The sequence below is a fragment of the Diadema antillarum genome, unplaced genomic scaffold (assembly GCF_040938485.1).
Source record: "Diadema antillarum isolate AM-2024a unplaced genomic scaffold, OU_Dant_1.0 seq00000764_RagTag, whole genome shotgun sequence".
NCBI classification, from domain to species: domain Eukaryota; kingdom Metazoa; phylum Echinodermata; class Echinoidea; order Diadematoida; family Diadematidae; genus Diadema; species Diadema antillarum.
The window spans coordinates 118586-140080 of NW_027271654.1; the positions used below are offsets into that span (position 1 = coordinate 118586).

The 21495-nt window shown below is 36.8% G+C and overlaps 1 protein-coding gene across 1 annotated transcript in view; it reads right to left on the bottom strand.

The window, feature by feature from the left end:
* The window catches only part of LOC139738668 (uncharacterized), a 200088-nt gene that overhangs the window by 111549 nt on the left and 67044 nt on the right, over positions 1 to 21495 (bottom strand). The window contains 8 exon segments of the mRNA XM_071649281.1: positions 1914 to 2012; positions 2597 to 2695; positions 4457 to 4555; positions 5305 to 5403; positions 6003 to 6101; positions 6768 to 6953; positions 11720 to 11821; positions 20441 to 20539. Of these exon segments, the coding sequence (XP_071505382.1) occupies positions 1914 to 2012; positions 2597 to 2695; positions 4457 to 4555; positions 5305 to 5403; positions 6003 to 6101; positions 6768 to 6953; positions 11720 to 11821; positions 20441 to 20539 (882 nt within the window).

Sequence of the window (21495 nt, forward strand, 5' to 3'; positions counted from 1 at the left end):
TGTGTATAAAAATAATAGCAACCACTGTCAAGCATAGAAAAATGCCATTTCAAGACTGATCTAACATAATCTTTGTCTTGTTCAGCTGTTTCTCATTTGTACACCAACAACTATCTATGTGCACTAGTTATTCCTTATTTGTATACCAACCTTGTATCTATGTATCTGGGTATACTACTAGTAGTTTAATACTCCTTATTTGTGTACCAACAACTATCTATGTATGCCATCTAATTCTAAGAGACAAGAACACTACACTGATTCAAAGCTGTGCATACTCTAACATTTTCATCTCTTGTCAAAGTTTAAAATCTCAATCTAATAATTATTTGTACAAGTTCAAGTAGCAACTAAAATAATAATCATATGCTGGGATGTCCTCTTCCAAAAAAAGAACTCTGATGTGTACAGAAATCTGACTATAAATGCAAAGAACACAAGAGTCTAAGACCCCGTTTACAGTGCGAGGCTTGGCTGCGGCTCAGCCGTGGCCGAGCCCAACTTCATTTCAGTGTAAACGCGCAAAAGGCCAAATGCGAGGCCAAAATTGGCCGCGCATTTGGCCACGCTCTGGAGGTGGTCTCGGCCGCGGCTTGGCCACGGCCGAGCCCGGCCTTTTCTCAGCGTAAACGCAAACTGGGCCAAATGCGCAGCTAATTTTAGTCTGGCTTCCAAACCCTCTGCCTGTACTATTTCGCTATTCAGGATATTAACTCCCTCAACATCGAAAACTAGTATAACTTAAGGTGGTTTTGTCCTGCAAAGGATTTTTTCCTTCGGCAAAAGTCTTAGCCCGAACGGCGACTTTGTCGCCACGGAATTCAGTTTGCAAAGGGTCTGAAAACCAGACAATACCAAATTGCGTTTGTTGTCAAGCAGAGCGCCACTATGACAAAATATTGAAAGGTTTGAATCAAAACCGCGGCCGAGCCCGGCAGTGTAAACGGACAAAATTGCGGGGCTCGGCCTCGCAATAGAGGTTGGGCTCGGCCGCGGCTCGGCCCAGCCCCGCACTGTAAGATATGTGACCTTGCACCACAAAACAAACAAAAAGTCGCCAGACATTAATTTTTAGTTAAGACCATATTCTGAAAGAGCAGACTTTAAGCTTTGAAATGATGTATAACTCAAATCAAATGGACTCTCCTAACCTATCTAAATATGGAAAAGAAAGCACAAACTCAGGAAAAGTGTGAACTGAGAACAGAGGCTCTGAAGTACAGTGTCTATTCAAGCGCTTAATCACCAAACCGTGCAGGCTGTGCAATGAATGGGACAAAAAACAGTACGTAAACCACTAGAGTAACAACAATGAAGTGATTATCAGATTAAACTGAAATTAAGCATGCCTCATTAACTCATTCTGTCCGTAATTAAAGCCAACTTTCAAAGCAGTAGCACTATCCTTTCAAAAGTTATTAGAGTTGAAAGTGAAGAGTGTGCACAAGGTTTGTCAGAAATGAAAAAGGGTCTCTAAAGACACACCTAATCACACTATTCTACCAAAAATGTTCGAGATAAACTGCTAAACACAATTTCCCCCCCCCGTTTTATGATACCAAATTTTAGCATAATGTAAAAGAAGACCTGCTCTTTCAGAAAATATGAAAAAGTCAAGATCGGCTACGTTGACCCATTTCACTTATTTTCAGTCCTCACGCAAAATCAGTGTGCGCGACTTTATGTTCGTTTTGTGGTGCACGGTCACATATGAAATAAGTTTGCTCATTTCTACATCATAAGTTACAGTATTAAAAAAAAAAAGAAGAAGCTTATTCAGTACATCTAACTCAAATTCCTGAGTCATCAGAATTGCATGTATGAGGTAAAACATTCAGGAAATCCTCAGCTGGGAAATACATACATGAATACACTACACCACAGGAATGCCTGAGTGTGTGTAATTAACTCACCAATGCCCTAGCTGATGGGTTGGCCTTGCGGTCAAGCAAGAGCTTGGCCACCTTGTGGTGTCCACAGTGGGCAGCCACGTGCAGTGGGGTCAAGTAGTCCTGCCAAAGAGAACAAATGTGCAGTAATGGTCACATCAAGGGTCAAGATGGTCATCTTGATCATACACATACATTACAACATTATAGGTAATGTGACAATCAAAAGTTTGCTTGTTTCCCTCTCGCAACTTCTTGCATACCCAACCTGATATATCTCTTATATTGTAATCATTTAGGATCATCATTTTCTTACAGAGTAATCTTCCCTTCTCTTTTTTAACCTGTTCTAGTATCAAAGTATTTTTTAAAAATGCTTTTACAATGAAATGAACTAGAATGCATCATAGAACTCGGGTTGACATTTTGAATTTGTTCCTCAGTCATAACTGTTGAAAGCACACAGTTGTTTTTGTTGTTGAGACTTTGTTAGCTCCAACTGAAAATCTTGGTCTGAAAAGTTTCCTCTGCCATCTGCTCATGGGAATAGATTCTTGTCATGGGGGGGGGGGGGGGGAGGATGGGTGGATGTAACAGACAGACTGTCTGCTTCATTCATACATTATGCTGTGAGTAATCATGACGCAAAATCACTGAATAAAAGGAAGTGAGACACACAAAAAACCTCCTTGAGAAGTAAAACTCACGACAGTGACGTCATCAACAGGTGCGTGGTGGTAAAGCAGGAGGCGGGCGCTGTCCAAGTGGTCCCCCTGAGCTGCCATGTGCAGGGGGGCAAGTCCATTCTGTGAAGGGGGGGGGGGTGAAGAGATGACAAAACATGTGTGTTTAATGCTGGTTATCTGCTCCTGACACATGGGAAAGTATGTTCGCTTTTGTTTTGTTTTGGTTTTTTTTTTTTGAGGAAGTTGTATGTATGTTTCTTGGCAGAGTAACGCTCAATTCACTGCCATTACTGATTGCAAAATTCTGATACCTGGAGTGCCTGAATGTTGCAATCTCTCAGACTTGGAAGGGGTGGAAGGGAATGGGGAGAGGAGCCATGGTGGGGGAGGGGGAAGCAATTAAGGAGGGGGAGCTAAAAATGAACAAGTATAAACTGGGAATAGAAGTACTCTTTCGCTTAGGCGGAAAACTGCGGTGAGCATTAGTCATGTTAAATAGAGTGACCTGAGGTGAATACTTGGGGGGGGGGGGTAGGAGTAAGGTCAGGAGAGAGGCTCAAGTAGGGAAGGGGTGATGGGAAAGCACTATTCAAGATAATGTTGCTACTTTTGCCTTTTGAAGTACCTCCTGGAATGCTCGGTGAGAATGATAGAATAAACCATGTTATCCTTGACACCCCCACAGCTCACTAAACGCTACTAAGCGTTTTAATGCCCTTTTGGTACTCAACTGTCAAAATTCTTCTTCTTGAATCCTGTGACATAGCTAGGAATTAGGACTGATATGACCTTTTTCTCTGCTCTCTCACTCCTTTTTTTTCTTTTCTTTTTTGGCAGAGAGAGCTCTTTGGCAAGATGTGGGAATCAAATCAAAGTGCAATCTCTTCCTTAAAGCATTTCTCTTTGGCATGTTTCTAACCACAGTCCACCTATTATGCACACAACAGATGAAGAATTTGCTATACCTATGAAAAAAATTACCATATTCCTTTGAGCCTAGCGCATGACTTCCCCTTGCCACAACTTGAGCTGTTTCCCATGCCACCAGGGGGAAGGGAGGTGGTGTGTGTGTGTGGGGGGGGGGGGGGGGGGGGGCGGGGTAATCTGTGACAAAAATACATTCTGCTGACAAGAAGGTGAAAAAAAAGGAGGCTGGAGCCTTGCCATTCGTCTGCACTCTTGCACCAAGTTCAGATGTCCCCAATCAGAACACAGTCTGCCCTCTTTGCAATGGAGTTATCGTCATCTCTATAACCCACACACTAAATTTTGAGTCATCTTCACATAACAAATTGACTGTCACTAATTTCTCATCCCGGTTATTCAAATGAAGAGAGAAAGAACACAACAGCAAAACATATAATGTTACAGCTCTAGCATACATGGTTGCATAAATGAGACACATTCTGGATGGCTGTGTGTGCTTTATTACACATCACATACTTCCTCTTAATACAATCAACATAACGATTGATGGTTATTCAGATGGCATTCAATTAACTGAACAAATTGCTCATGAAACACAATGTAATTGTATGTGTGAGCCTGAAAAAAAAGCCTGTGTTTACAGAAAATGCAATTTCCAATTTTCTTATAACATATGGTCCATTAGAAGTAAATGAATAACATGAAATGCATGTTTGATAAGTACCCATTATCACTGAAATAGTTAACATTTAAATGATCTATAAACAGAAGGAAAGTATTTTTTGTTTTGTTTTTATCAGTTCTTTTGTTTGTGTGTCTAATACACAGCAAAGCAATTGCAACAGAGAAGTATAAAAATAAAGGGGAAAAATCAGAGAGTGCAAAGATCTTGTTACTTGTACTGTGGCATATGTTTCATGTCCACATGGTGTTGGTTGCAGTGAAGTGACATACCTTGGTCTTAGCAGAGATTGGTGCTCCTCTCTCCAGCAGTTGATCTACACACTGCTCATGGCCACTGCGTGCTGAGCAATGCAGAGGTGTCAGGCCATCCTGGGAGGAGAAAGGACCAGTCCAGTCATTACAGTAGTCAATATAATACAAAGAAAGCACAACTGTTCTCAATGTTTTGAAAGTGTTGTTTTCTCTATATGGATCATATAATTTACCACCGTGAATGACAAATGTGCATATGCAGGGCTACAACATTACATATCTCAATTAGGGAGGTTCCAGGCCTCCTACTGTATACGCCGAATTTTTCGCGAGGTTTTCATTTTCGCGAATTTCACGAGTCAGGTGCTATTCGCGAAATTAAAGACACGTGAAAATATTGACTCTGATCCCGATGTGAATGTGACGTACACGTGTACACTTCTCTGTTCAGTACAGGACTCCACGATCGCGAATTTAACTACTCGCGAAATTGTTGGGAATTCCTGATTCGCGAAAATTTAGACTTGCAAAATATATGTCGTATACAGTATCAGGGAGATATTTGTATGTTACATGCATCACAATAGGCCATAATCATTCCCAATTTAGGGACACCTTTACAATCACAAGAAGACAAATGTCAGTTTTCAGGGAGGCCCCTGCAGAATCAGGAAATTTTGGCAGTTCTAACAAGGCTTACCTCTCAGACTTTTACAGGCAGCCCATGAAATTTTGATGAGAAAGCGAAAATCAGGAATATATAACGACAATAGTAATATCAAAGGAAAATGACCATATATATGACATCTGTGGAGGCTTTATGTGCAGCATACATGGTCTTCACAAACGATGCATTGCTAACTCACTCTGGTCTTGGCGTCGATGCGTGCTCCACGGTCTAGAAGAGTGTTGACCATGTTGACACGCCCCCACTTGGCCGCTACGTGCAAGGGTGTGATGTGGTTCTGTGGGATGCAATCACAGATAACGCCCCTTGTCATTATAATGTTCCTTTCACACATTCGTACACATCAATGGATGTCCTCACGAGCAAGTTAATTGCATCTAGCATGTTATGAGGTCAAACCCATTTCTTAGGCCTCTTGGTAGATATAGACTTTAAGATAATATGGGCTGGTCTATTTTACATGAAACTGTTGGCAAAACTTACATTTTCGATTGTTTGCTCCATTTTCAATAACAATATATCCTAGTCACATCAATATTTTGTCCAATCCTACTTTTCCATGAACTAAGACAAGCTTATATGGATACAGCTTTCGATTTTGCAACCTCATTTTATAAAGTTGGACATGAAAACTACTTTTAAGAGAAGAACTCTTTTTAAATGAGACTATGTCCAGTAAAGGACAAACAAAGATAAGATGAGACTTTTGTATGAAGGACAAATCTGGGCATGGATAGAACTTGTATGCTCTTAAAACTAATAGAGAGTGAGTGACATTTATCTCTTTCTTCTAAACACCCTTAACTGGGTGAAATTACACAGAAGTGGCAAAAAAAAAAAGAGATAGAAGAAATCTTCAAAATGATGCAAACTTACCCTGGCAGCATAGTCCACTGAAGCTCCTTTCTGGAGAAGAATGGTGGCTACATTGACATGTCCATAGTGGGCAGCAATGTGCAGTGGGGTGAAACCACTCTAGATTCAGAAAAAGGATAAGAACACACATGATGCTGAGGAGTGACTTATTTTATATAAGGGTGACACTACACATACACACATACAATGTATTCACAGCAAGGAGAGTAGTCTATTTATGCTGAATCTGTCAAACAAATCAGATGTTGCATGGTCAAAAGTACAAGTAATCTGTACATCAAACAGATGACATGTATCAGTTTCCCTTTTTAAAATTTTTTTTATTGTCAAATTGAGAGAAAATGACACTAAACTCAAAGTCTGAGTCCCACCTTCATTTCTGCCTGATGAGAACCACACAGGTAAGTAGCAACACATCAACTGAGTAAGTCTCAAAAGTTGTACTACTACCAAATCTATCCTCTGGTTTTGGTAAAACTGTGACTTGTGATCAATGTAACTCACACATCGCAGTTGATATTTTGCATGTGATTTTATGAAATACATTGAATTGAATTGAATTGAAATGAACTGAATTGAATTGAATTGAAATGAATTGAATTGAATTGAATTGAATTGAATTGAATTGAATTGAATTGAATTGAATTGAATCGAATTGAATCAAATTGAATTGAATTGAATTGAACTGAATTGAATCGAAAGTAATTGAATTGAATTTAATTGAATTGCATTGGATTGCATTAAATTTAATTGCATTGAAAATACCTTTGAGGGCACGTCTGGGTTGTGTCCGTTCTGCAGCAGCAGGGATGCTGCTTTGGTGTCATCCTTGCGGGCAGCAATGTGCAGCGCTGGCAGCCGTGTCTTGCCAGCACGGTCATTCTCCAGCAGGACTGCTACCACCTTGTCATGTCCTTGCTGCAGGGCCACTGCCAGCGGTGTAAATCCATCCTAGAGGTGCAGTCAACATTGGAACTTGGGTAAATTTACACCATTTAAAAATCATGCGCATCACCTACACCCCTCTATAAAGCTTACCAAAGATCGAGACATGCAGATACCATTTTCTGGTAAGTAAATCTACTAATTGATATAAACCTAGATGATATTCATATCATTTCAAAGGAGAAATAATCATCAAAGGTTGGCTTGGTCATTGGAGCCTATTGCTGCACATCCAGAACTTTCCTTCCAAGTTTACTGATAAACTGCCCTAAGCTAATGTTATTTTCAAATTGAGAAGGTGCAAAATACCATAATCATTCTGATATTTCAACCATTTAAAGAACAGAAAGTTCTTTCTCGACTGAACCAAATAATATCATTCAAAGCATTCTAGAAACAGATGCAAAATTCATTCAAAGCAAGAGTAATTACTACATATGGCAGCAGCACCAAAGTACTAAAGATAACTGAACACAACATGTGTCAATTCATTTTACGCAATACTCAACAGTTTGTCTTTGCATCAGAAATCACATTTTCAATGTAAACTTGGCTCCTTTAGAGAAGGCATCACAAGATTCAACTTTTATGAGACTATTAATCCTGCATACTTGAAGTTGATCAACTCTTGAATCCTGCATGATGCAACACATCAAAATGGAATAAACTTACTGTATGTCATCATCAGTTTGCAAGCACATATTTGTTCTCTTTTGAAATAAATCATTCTAAGCCCTAAAGTTAGCATAAGAGGTGCTAGTTAAAACTACATTGGAAGCATGGGGTGGATAAATGTTTGTAAGTCGTGGATGTGCATATACCTCTAAAATTACTCTAAATTCATTTCTACTCACTCTACTGCGTGTCATTCACCATGCTATATAAGCATCACAGGCATTCTTTGTATAATACATTTACTAGTAAGTGAGTAAATGTTTCTACATTGATATCCTTTACAAACTTCTTGATTTCACATTGAAAAATTTTCTGTGACGGAAAAAAGCTTACACTATCGTCATGCAAAAAATGCTACCACAGTTTCTTCCAAATCTCTGAATCACACTGCACTCTTTTCCCCCTTTTTTATTTGACACAGTCATGCACATGATCAGTCTGCACACATACACACACTGATGTGACAACAAGACATCAAAGTCGGTTCAAAACTCTAATCTGTTAGAATCATGCCAGACATGTGACAGAAAAAAAGTTGCCAATTACAGAGTACATTGTGATCCATGCACTGAATTGGAATGGTTAATTTACAAAATTAATGGAGGAACAAAAACTGCTCATTTCCTTCTCACAGGCACGTTAAATCCATGCTGACAGAAACACACAATTCACAGGTGGCATTCCATAGTCTACTAGTCTTGCTCGAAAAAATTGTTGGCTTGCAGTATGTCTTACTTCTGTGCTTTGTTTTATAATTTTGGACAGCTTTTTAGTAGATTTTGCATTAAAACTCATTGAAAAATATATATAATCACTTAAAAAGGAAAAAGGCAAATGTATCAAATGGCATAAAAACCCCAAAGTGAAAATACATTTTTCATATGATCTTTTTCCATGTCACAAGTACAGAAATGCTGTCATGTTGTGAAGGCAAAAGTGCAGCAAGCAATGTTTTGGAGCAAGGAAAGTAAAATAACTCTGTTCAGGGGCACCATGAGATTTTTAGGATCCATCAAAAATGCAAATATATAAACTTTGGCTCAGTTAATCATTTGTTATTTCAATCTCTCTCTTTCAACCAAGTACGTCAATTTGATTTTGCTTTTTAGAATAACATGTATTCGACAGAGACTAGGGCCAAAGTTCAAACACAACCAGTTTGACATGGTTAATTAAAATAATGCTTTGGTCATTTCCCAAATCACATAGTGCCTGTGACCATCCATTGGACATCTTTCACATAGGAATAGTTACCTTTGGGTCATAGTCAAAAGTTACAGTCTTAGGCATTTCCTGATGTATAGTAAGTCAAACAAATCACATAGACATGTACATGTCGATGCAAAGTCTGCCTAATAAGTGGCGTAAAAATGATAAAAACTTGCCCCTGACTTCACAATTCTTTGAATGTTGCATTTCTTTACATCAATAACCACAAGCTTTAGAAAAGGGGTACACTACTCCCCTGCAACAATGGATAAGACATTGCATTACTCAAATTTGAATATATGTATACATATAAGTTGCATTCCATTTCTATTTGTGCTAAGAACAAAAGAGAAGAAGAGAGAATTACATCTAGAATATAATGATAAAGCTGTCATAATGCAATAAGATGTAGAGTGGTGTACATAATTGAATTATAGGGAATCTGGATATAGAAATATGTGCACTAACATATGATTTCCAAGCATTTGCTAACATGATAACTTGTCATGTTATTTCTTCTGAAATCAAGTGTAATCTAGAGAAAATACATTGTCATAACTGCTAATGTTATCAAAGAACAGCTCACCTATTGCAAATAGGGGAGGGGGAAAAAACTTGCCTACATACATCAACTCATCTGTAACTATTGATTGTTTCAATGATTGAGAAAATACTGACATGTTGTATTTACTCCATGTTGACCTCTAAGAGGTACTGTAAAATGTGCATAATATAGCCATACTGGGATTTGTGTTAGAGAGTATTGGTATGTATATTTAGATCATGGTCCATATACCACATGGTGGCATATGGCTAAGTCTCATAAAAAAGGTGAATAATAATAATAACAATATGAATATGAATATGAATAAAAATGATGATAATCAAAATAAAAACATTATTCTCAACAAAGAGGTCATAAGGTAAAGGTAACACTAACAACGGCGTAACAATAAGAAGTACACCTGAACACAATATTACTAGTTGCTCCTTACAATATAGTTTTAGAAAGTTTATAAGGTCACTATTAAGTGCAAGACTTTATATATGTTTTCTAATGTTAGCCATCACCCTATATGTAAATGGCTTTGAAAATTTTCCCTAACATTTGCACAAAAGTCACTGACAATGTGACAACATTTGCCTCACATTAATGGAAAACGTGATAACATATAATACCAGGTTAAATAAAAACACAAACAGACAATGGAAACATACATGTACAGACAAAAGGACAACATAATACTTGACAAACATGCAGTGCAACATCAACATTTAGCTCAATAAGAAAAGTGTGTGTGTTCAAACAAAGATTAAAATCAAATGAAAATTCTTATGCCATTAAAAGAATTAATTGTGAGTTAAAGAGACATGCAAGGCACGGTGCAGAAAAGGAAAAAAGCAAAGTTACATGAAATATAAGTGCAAAGATTTCAAAAGCATCTTCAAAGGCGACAGGCAGTCCACAAACTGGAGGTAGCTCATTCTTTATAAATGTGGTGATGCAATCCATAACATATCCCTTCCTTGATCCTAAAGAAACTGGGAAAACCTCAATCATCAACTCAGTCTAAACATGATCACTGCTGTTGTAGATGATGAAAATGATGATCATGATTGTGATGATTATGAAAGCAATCTGAAAAGTAGTATCCTAACTGAAAAAGAAAGAATGACTTCATTGTAAATAACAACCTGTTGTCCCTCATAATTACAAATGTATTCATGCATATGATGTTGTTTGATGACAAATGAAGTGTGTTAGAATAGACAAGCAAAAAATTGGACAAATTTCACATGAAAAAAGATGAGTATGTAAAGAAGCATACCTACAGAAGTTCACAAACCTGGCATTCTGGGGACTTTGAATTGTGGCAATTTGTGATGAATCACCACAAAAGATCCAAGTATGTTTGCTTATTTCATTTTATTTGCTTTCCATGTGATTGCAAAGTATAATGAGCCCTCATCTCAGGAATTATTTAAAATATGTCTGATATTACTAGCCAAAAATATTTCTCTACACATTTAAACAGTAAGAACTTCACAGTATTTTTCCCCCTTTTGGGGGACGGGATGGGGTGGGATTGAGCCCCAGAGTGGGTGTTCAAGAGAGATGTGTGCTAACTTGTGTGTGATACATCATGTGAGAGAAAAAAATACAATTATTACATGACTCAAAAAAAAGAGAAAAAATTGTGAGATTTGGCTTAAAATGTGAATTCTCTAAGCCTTATGAATAAATGTCAATAAAAATTGTTATTTTTTACACTAAAGCAACACTTGTGAAATATTGGACATTTGTTTGTCTTAGTGAACATTTTCCCAAGTGACGCAATAATGCCAATTCTCTCTTTCAAAAAACAGAAAAAAAAATATTCTAAATGGCCCAAGCACTTGTTGATATTTTCTTCCCTAAAGATCCCCTCTGAAATGTGATAAGAATATGAGTTAACTGAAAAACAATAATGATAATGAAAAAAAGTAACATTCGCTACTATCATGCCAACCAACACATCTAAAAAGTCACCTCCAGACTTTCAACACAGTGACACAGGTGAAATTCAATAGATATGAATACATATGATGTACCAGAAAATACACAAATAAGGTAAATAAAATGTGCTCGTAGGGTGAAAAAAAGGAAGAATATCACAGTGAGAAAATATACAACTACAACATTACGATGCAATGTCCATCGAGATGCAAGAAGTCGAAACATAAAACGTCACAGAAGAAGATTCCCCCTGATCTGAGTGCAAGAGCTCAACTCTGAAATTGTGAGCCAATCTTAGAGTTGGAAGAAGAAAAAAATGTGGAAGCAGTTTTTAGTGTTTCTTCCCCCTTTCATTTCCTTCTCAATCTGTACACCAAAAGAGTCATCTCACCTCCGACTTATTCGGATACTGGGGTCGTGAATGTTGCAACAATGTTTCTACGACAACGTCGTGACCCTGCTGAGTTGCAACGTCAAGCGGTAAAAAGCCGTCCTACACTCACCATGCAGCGCCAAAAAAAAAGTGAATAAATAAATAGAAACAAATGTTGGGGGGAAATGGACAAAACAGGTATATGAACAGGATGTAAACATACCTTCTAAAGATTACAGTTCCAACGAAACAGCTCTCATGTCATATCTATGATGCTGTCGTTCATGTTCAATGGATGCAGCGGCACTATCAATGCATTCTTTTCTTCATCCATGCACGGAAGCATACAGCTCCCTAACCCCACTACACACTAGACAGAGAGTCATGTTTTGCACAGCCATTTCGTCAGCCTCATCAAACGAACAAGCATATCACACCACACACAGGTACTAGTTACTGCTACTACGAGATGATCAGTACATCCTAGCTAAAAAATAAAGCCAATAAGTAACCAGTAGATTGAAAAAATAAATGAATAAATGGATAGGTAAATAAATAAAATAGAATAATCAATAAATCAGTTAAAAGGTTACTGAATAAATCAATTCATCGATAGATTAGAAAAGAAATAAATGAACTAACAATTGATTTTTCATTCCTATATGACACTGGCGACATGAATTTTTCCAGCATGTCAGTAAATTATTTTGTACCGTAATGTTGGGAGGCAATAAGACAGGGAAAACAAAGTGTAATGGAACTACATGTTTCTGTTCAACATAAGCTCACATTAACCCCTTTGTTACCATCACTATTGAAGAGAAGTCTTTGCATGTTCAGAAGAAAAGAATATCCCAAAACCACATCTGGGAGATGCATTTGGCTTTAATATCCTACTAAAAAAGCTGTTGTGGATGGTACATTCAACTGTCATATGACCATCTGGAAGTCTTTCAAGTACTCTTCCAGGAGCATGGATTCTATAGTAAGGGAGGTCTTTCTAATACTGGTGAAATGCTGACTGCCATCACTCTAAAAAAGAAGTCTCAAGGTACAGAGATTCACAAAGGACCCTCAGGACTACTCTGCTTGAGTCATCTGGGCCCTGTTTTATGAAGAGTTAAAATTGATTATATAGTTGATTTCAACTGTAAGTCTATGGCAGCCTGTGTAGTGAGGAAATTTAAAATCGATTTTATCTTTTGATAAAACGGGGCCCTGGACTACAAGACGTTTCCTCACCCTCCCAAGATCAACATCTCAATATCCTCTTTGCCGTAACAATGTTCCTTTGGTTCTGATGGAATCTTATGATGAGGTGACAAATGAAAAAAAAAAAAAAACTTACACTAATTGCCACAAGAAACTCACTGCTGATCAACTGCTTGCTAATTTGACAAGCCTCTACTGTCTCTTAGCATGCAGCAAAGCATGATTTGAAATGCAAGGTGCCATCAAGTTCTGGCCATGCCTGTCTAAAATAAGATATCTAGACTCTTTGCAGGGGAAAGTTTTCCCACATATTCATTTATGTGAATTCAGGACTGGCAGAAGGATTAGCAAAGCACTCGGTGGAAAGCTTGAGAAATATTGGACAATCTATTCAGATATTCTGAATTTTTAAATCAACAACAAATCCACATACATACTGTATGTTTGGAAAAATTTTCCTTTGTAGAGTTATCTTTCTCCTGCAGCTAGCGATCACAAATGTATGTTCATAAATATTCAGCTCCCAATTTTTCTCAAAGGTACCATGTCTGCAAATGCCTCTTGCTCTCAACTTAGCATTACATGTGTACCTTTTGCAGTACCTTTGCTTTTGCTAAAAATGTCACCTGAAAATTAATTCACACGAAACATCCCTGAAAGGGTGAGATTTGAGGTACACAACAATAAATACCCCTTTATTGCAGATTTTTGGCTCATTTATGGCAGTCTGTCTAATTGTTGTATATTCTTTTACAAGTTTTCTCAATTTGGGTTAAATATCATATCTGTCAATCCTCCCTGCTCCTCTTTTATGTTTCATTTGAAGAATGACATCTGAAATCATAACAGCAATAATAATGAATTTAAGCACAGGAACTATTACTACACCAAATGGTTTCTGGAATCTCCTGTGCAAAGAAAGTTTGTTCACAATCCTTTGGGGAATGACTTAAAGGTGGCATTCTCTCTTAATGAGTTGCATTAAACAAACTTCAATGATGCACAGTTCCTTCAAGACTATCTGTAACATTTTGCATGAAAGAGCATACTTCCCTTTAACCCTTCATTATGCCCATTCACTTCCAATACTACAACAGTAAGTTGTAACTTGTAAGCTTTTGTCATCATTATTCACTTAATCCCTCAAGCCTTGAACCAAATGCAAGTTTAGATAATCAATTTCACTCGTGGATAGTGACAGTATGTCTGCACCAATGGACAAGGAAATTGAGCAGGTGCATGTGTCAACTGCTGAACAATATGCAACCTTGAATATATTTTACAAAAGTCTCACTTATCATCAAAACAAAGGTGAATCTTTTCAGCTTTTGCCTGCAATACTTCTTAAAGATTATGGGCTGTCTTATTTATGACATGAGAATCCAACAATATTCCTCACATGTTTGGCCAAATTGATGAGTATCTGAATGTGACATTCTTATCAATCGACAAAAAACATTTGTATCTCTTTCTATTTATAATGCTGGAAATAGTCACTAACATCCTCTCTCATCATACACACTGAATAATTTTGAAGGTTCGAAAATATGACAATACTGTCTTAACCTGCTAGTGTTTGGCATGTGGACAATAAAAGATGAAGTTATTTCACTCTGGGTTGCCCACATATAATTTCTTGTGAGATGATCTCTATGTGTTTCACATTACTTTAGTATTTCTTGTTATTCTATTCATAATACAAGAGGGATTTTCATTTCCCTTTTTTTCTGTTTCTTTGGGGGCGAGGGACGCTCATTCCATTTCCAAGCCCAGTCTTTAGTGACTGATGTCACAAGAAAAAAATGGTTTCACATTTTCATAATTGGCGTGCGCAGATATTTACAGATGTTTTCATTATGTCAAAGAGGAGTAGGAAATTAAAATTGATGTATGAGTCATAACTTAACGCACTTTTAGAGAGATGGAGAAAATTATGATTTTAATCTACTTTAAATGATTTAATTCAATTATTCAGGGGTTTCTATTTTAACCCTCCACAGGAAACACACTTAATGTTGCCTGTAATTCACTCAGTATGCATTCTCGGTACTTGCATCATCATGCAGTATTCTGTAATCTGACAAGAACATCAAAAATCCAGTAGCTTCGCATCAATAATGCAAGTAGTTACGGCTTTAATCAGTTGTGCGACTGTAATCAGAGTAGAACAAAGCATGAAATAGAACAGTTCTTTATGAATGCTCTCTAAATATACTCTAAAACATGTGAATGCAACATGCTGTCAGAAAAGCAGAACACAATTCCTTCTTGTAGAGTATAAAAACACAAAGAAATTGTATTTGATAATAAATTGTGACTACACACATGTTTCAAATTCAACAGGACTTGGAAAACGTGAAAAACAAATACAAAAAGTCAAATTTTTTTTTTTCAAGTTAGCCAGTATCGAACTTGGCAATAACAGATTTCAGTCAACACGTTCAAAACGGACATAAAACATAGAATTTGACAATAGTTGACAATTAAAAAGTACTTGACAGAGATTATAGACATAAAAGTAATTTTGACGGCTGAATATATGACTTGTTCCAAATGCTAAACAGACATTCTCACCAATTAGTGACCCACCTTTGACTCAATGCAGCTACCACCGGGATGATAGGGACACATGTGTCTCCTTCGGACTTTAAAGAATGTTTCAATCTATTTCACAAGTTGCTGTCTGCAACCTCCTGCTGAAAGCCCTCCCAACTGTCGTGAATTCTAAACACATTTCACCTGAACATGAATGGCAGTCTCCAGATATCATTTCATTTCATGAAAAGTGAATGCCTCTTTAAATTTCCTTGTTTGACATTTCAAGTTGTCTTTCAGCAATGTCTATATCATAATGAGAAGGATGTTATGAAATAAAATCTATCAAAAGTTGTGATATCCCAAGACACACAGAGAACAGTTCTCTAAGTCCCAGGTTCTATAGACTGCATTGTAACTTTAACCCTGCCATGCCCAGGGACCCAGCTATATCTTGCCATGTGTGCTTTTGTTTGTTTGTTTGTTTTGTTTTGTTTTGTTGTGTCTTTTAAACCAGCATTCATTTATTCCTCCAAACTTGTTGTAAGCGTGCCTACTCAGATGTACATGTTGCAATGTGCCTCAGTCCGACAGGAAGGCCATGGCAATACAATAGTGATGGGGGGGGGGGGATTAGGTAATCTCTATTCATTGACAATAAATTTCCACAAAGAATTGTCTCAATCAGGGAAGAAATTACTCAAGTGGATATGCCAATCACTGAACAAAGCACTGTAAGGGTGAAAAAGGGATTCCTTGAAGAGGAAGAGGTATACACAATTTTGCATGTTTGTATATTCTCACTACACTTGGTTGAAGACCTTCGCCCCCTCTCCAGCTCCTAATAGCCAGATCTAGACCCCATTCCTTGCCCTTGGCCTACCAATAGGACCACACCCTATTAAGCTCAGAGGCCCCCCATGTAATTTCTAGCTACATTACACTAATAAACTTCACCCATCGGCCTTGCTGGTAATATGTCAAAATTCCTGCTGATTAGTAGCTTGTAGACACTCCTTTACAAAGCAGCAAATGATATGAGTTTAAACACATTGGATTTATGTTTTTGAGGTCAAGATGGTGTTATCATGTCTTACTTAATATTGCTTTGATACAATGATTTCATTTTTTAGCTGTTTCCAGATGTACAGTTGAGGTGATAGTGCAATGTAAGGAAAGAGTTTATTTCACAGCCTCTATTACTTGTAAATGGTAGAGACAATTTAATGAAAGAATGAATAACTGCAAATTAGCTCCAACGATAAATAAAATTATCTTTCATCTTGATGAAATAATTAATATACTTTTGTACTTTAAAAAAATCAGAAGAAAAAAGATGAAATCAAGACACATGGTTATCAGAGATTACTTGTATGCTTGTGATTCTTCATGAGCTGTAGTGATCGTACCAATCATGATGATGAAATAGTGATTAGATCAAAGATGAAAGTGGCTTATTCAAGATACATGTGATGCTGGTATTAGAATAAATTTCATATTTCTTTGTGGAAGGATATCAATCACCCTAACACAACCCTTACCAAAGATGACAACAAAGCAAAAATGTTAACACCTGCAAAATATCCTACTGATGAAAAGATTGCCAAACCAAAAATAATTAAAAAAAAAACCACCCACACCAAATATGAATGGTTTTGATTGCATATTTTGTAAATAATGCTTGAAAAGACTGCAGAAATAAGGAGCGCTGCTACAATTGGAATTTAAGAGATGCTGCCATGCAAAACTGGAGCAAAGCACTTGATAGATAAACAAGTATGAGTAGTAAGGCAGAATTTAGATATTTCGTTTGTTTGAAAGGGAGGACAATGGACAGATGTAGCCAACAGACTTTGCATACACAGCACGGGAAAGATATATTCTGAAAAAAAAAACCACGAAACAGATTAAAATCAAATTTCAAAAGCTATGTCGATTCTTTTTTAATTTGACCTTCCTGTTTTGAATGTAATACAGTAACATCTATACAAAGCATGTGTTATTGGTGTCTATGGAGAAGAGGAGAGGGGGTGAATTTTTTTTTCACGTAGATAGAGCGCAAGAGCCGAACAGTTTTGGAAACATATATTTGTCTGAAGAAACACAGGAGCAAATGGTACATATTGGATGAGGCAAGAACAGCTACAAAACACCTGAACAAGTCTACCGCTAATCTCTTCTTCATCATCAAGCTCTGATCTTACTGATTTTAGAAGCACACTATGAATGTTGGCACTGGATTCTAAGCCTCATGTTATTTCTCAGAAACATAATATGTTCTTAAAGCTCAGATGATTTGTCCTATCAATTATCTCTCTGCATCTTGGGTATTGTGATAAATTTCAAATTAATTGTAATTAACTTCCTAGAACATAGTTTTTTGTTATGACCTCTACAGGTAAAGTTGACTGTATTCTTATCAGGTGTGTGGCTGCTGTAAAACAGTATGTTTCTAGCGTGTAATGAGAGCAATAGATATTGTGTTTCAAATATCAACGAAGAAGTAACTGTTGTGTTTTTTAATATAATTTGCCTTTAACATACATTGTACATATTCAATTTGTAACTTTGTAAACAAGCATTCTGAAAGACCATTGATGATAGAATAAGTGCAAAGAAAAAAAGTATATGGCAGCTGAAATTCTCAGATATAGAATGAGTTAATGCAGTGAAAAATTAATAAATGAATAAATCATGAACCTACGCAAAATCTTTATTCATTTGGAACACAAAAGCTTTCAAAGTAATGTTTACAAGCAAATTCCTATTACGAGATATCTCCTTAAAGAGAAAAGAAGATTTTACAATGACATTATGACACACGGCACACTTCAACAGAACACACACATACACACAGACACACAAGAGCTCTGCTGCACTGCACAGACCACAGTTTGAAATACACACATACTACCAAGGTTTCACATTCACACATTCAAAATGAACATTAAAAGGGCTCCTACACTATAAACATACCAATATTGTGATTTTAATTATGAAATGTCAGTTACTTTACCCTGGGCTTATATGCGTCATGAACTTACAATCAAACTACATCGATATTACTACTGAACAAAAAAGGTTCTAAATGATGAAATGTTTCAATAAGAATTAAGGAATATATTGTGTGATATTTTAGATACAATATTTTCTGTATATCATTCCCATTACAATCTAGACAAAATGGTGCAAGAAATACATCTCATTCTATTACAAAGCTACTGAAACATATAGTTTTAAAAAACATACAAACACATGATATATTGGGTAGTCGCCCATGATTCTGTGCATTTTGCCATTTTTGTGGTTGCCTGTTACACCAGACAACTGCCTATTGACAAATGGAAAGGCAAGTCTTACAACAAATTTCACCTGCAATATTTCTGGAAGTCATTGCCATAGCAGAACACAAAAGAATGACCTATGCATTATCCCCTCTAGCCTCCTCTCTTCAAGGAAATCTTGTGCCTGTTTTACGGTATGATTTAACCCGTTGAGGATGAGTCCTGAGTATACTCGGGCAGGCTGTGTCTATGAGAAATGCATGTTGTAGCAAAATCAGCCAATCCTCAACGGGTTAATTTCCATGCACACTGTTTTCTTGCTTTCTCATGTACATATCATTGAGAAAGTTCTAAATAGCAACTCACTGAAGAGTAACATTTATTCTTTAAAAAAAAAAAAAAATCAGCCTCATAATTTGATTTTACACCAGATCAAATTTAAAAAAACAGAAGTATGTGCATGAGACCATGCAATAAGAAATGAAAGGATTGCTGACTCAACTCTGCTTATTGGTTATCTGTTTTTTTTCCCAGGGATGCCAGGATATCACTCAAAACTTGAAATAAGATCTGACATTGTGAAGGGGAGGGGGAGGCAGAAGAAGGCTGCCTCGACTCTTTTACCCTAAAACAGGGATATCTTCTGAAAATTAGGACTATCGCTAATCTATAAAACTAAGCCTGCACATTAATGGGATTTATACTGTTTGCAGCACAAACCTGTAATGCCACATGGATTAGTGTTCATGTCTTCCTTAACAAGAAATCTCACATCTCAGATTACCTATACCGGCTGCTAATCTCACTTCCCCTACCCTTCATCTCCTCTTACTCAAGTTTTGAAATCAATAACGACCCTTCGCTGATCCTAGATTTGACTGGCTGGATACTTATGTCATCAAGTTACAGAAAATGAAAATGATTTGAAAACAACGACACCAAACCTTATGGAAAACTTCAATACCTACTCTCACACACTTTTTGTTTGTTTGACTTTCATGCCGACAGTGTAGGTCAAATTGTTTCCAAAGCCCTTCTGCTATGGCAAAATGACTCTTAGCCACAAATGCTGTTCTATTTTTTCCAGTGACTTTTTACATCAACTGACAATTGGCACAGAAGCATGGTAGCTACTATTCAGTTCTCAATGTTACTGAGGAATGGATAATGAATTAGAAATGATGACGAGGAGCATATGTGACATCATCAGATTAAAAACTTGCATGAATATTTGGTGCATAGCAATTCTCTATTTTTGCAGCAAAGTTAGACAAACAAAATGAAATTATGATTAGCGGATCAATGCTCCTTGTACCACACCGAAATAGTCTACAGCCGCAAAAAGGGAACAATGTAACATGAGTCTTCAATAGCAAAAACTTTTTGTTTTGTTCCCAGTTCCTTGACTATTTTCCCTAACTCACACATAATTTCAATTTATCCTGGTATGTATAAAAATAATGAGTACTGTGTATATTTAGTTTGGTATTAGATCAGACAAATAGGATAACTCTGCCAGATAAAAAAGGAAAAAAAAGGGCTTACAGTATTTTCAGGATATCAAATTTACTCAACTTTGTGTTACAGGGAGCATTGGTATAATGGTCAAAGTTAAAAACAAACAAAACAAAAAGTCATCCTGCAAAGTTTCAAATTTGTTTGAATGATGCAAAGCATTCTTTGTACAGGTCTGTGATTGGCCACTTACCTCAGTAGCAAGGTTTTGATTGGCTCCATTGGCCAATAGGAATTTGACGACTTTGACATGGTTCTCCTGAGCAGCCATGTAGAGGGGTGTGAATCCATTCTATGGGTGGGTGATGTAAGAAGGCAAAATATGGTCACACATGAGCATGTACATTTCAGTCATAAGCAGCCGAATATGCAAGATTACATGTCATTTCATAATGAACCACTATAACAGAAGCAATACTACACTTGGTTACCATTGAAGTAAATAAATGATAACTTCTTTCGCTGAATTTCTTTTCCTTTCCATGATGTGGAACATTTACCAGGAATGCATCGATCATGTGGCAGGTGATTTAAATACAATAAAAGCATAGAGGCAGTGGGGCTCACTTGCCCTTGTGTCGAAACAGAACTGAGAATAGCAGATGCGTGACTGTGCATCCCTAAACCAACAAAGAGTAGCAACGCAGATACATCTGTGATCATACAAATGAGAGTGGTGCCATTTTTACCACATAGATGGTTACATTGCAAACAGCACTGTACTATTCTGAGAGCTGCAAAAGCATATTTTTTTATTTAAAAGAACAGTATTTTTCACAAAACATAATTGAGGTACGGTTGGCAAAAAAAAAGAAGAAGTCAATGGTTGGCATCTCTGTGTAATCTACGGGAATATTACCTGTAAAAATGAAGGGGAGTGGCTTTGAATTATACAATGGCTCACAGAGCACTGTACAAAGGGTTACAGAAAGATTTAAACCCACTGCTTAATGGGTAAATGGTCAACCATGCATTAACTCTATAGGGGAATGATATAATATTGGGAGTAACAGGTTGATACTGATTACATGGGTCTGTTATGTAAACATGGAATAATTCCTGTTGTAGAAATTTTAATAAACTTTGTATTTAACTGAATTATCATGAAAATGAGAATGCATAAGTCAAGCTACATGACTTTTGATTATTTTAATTCATCACGTCCCATCAATCACATTTCGATATTTTTTTTTCAATCTTTCTGTAATAATTTTCACTTTAGTTTCTTAGCATTTGATACAATTTCAT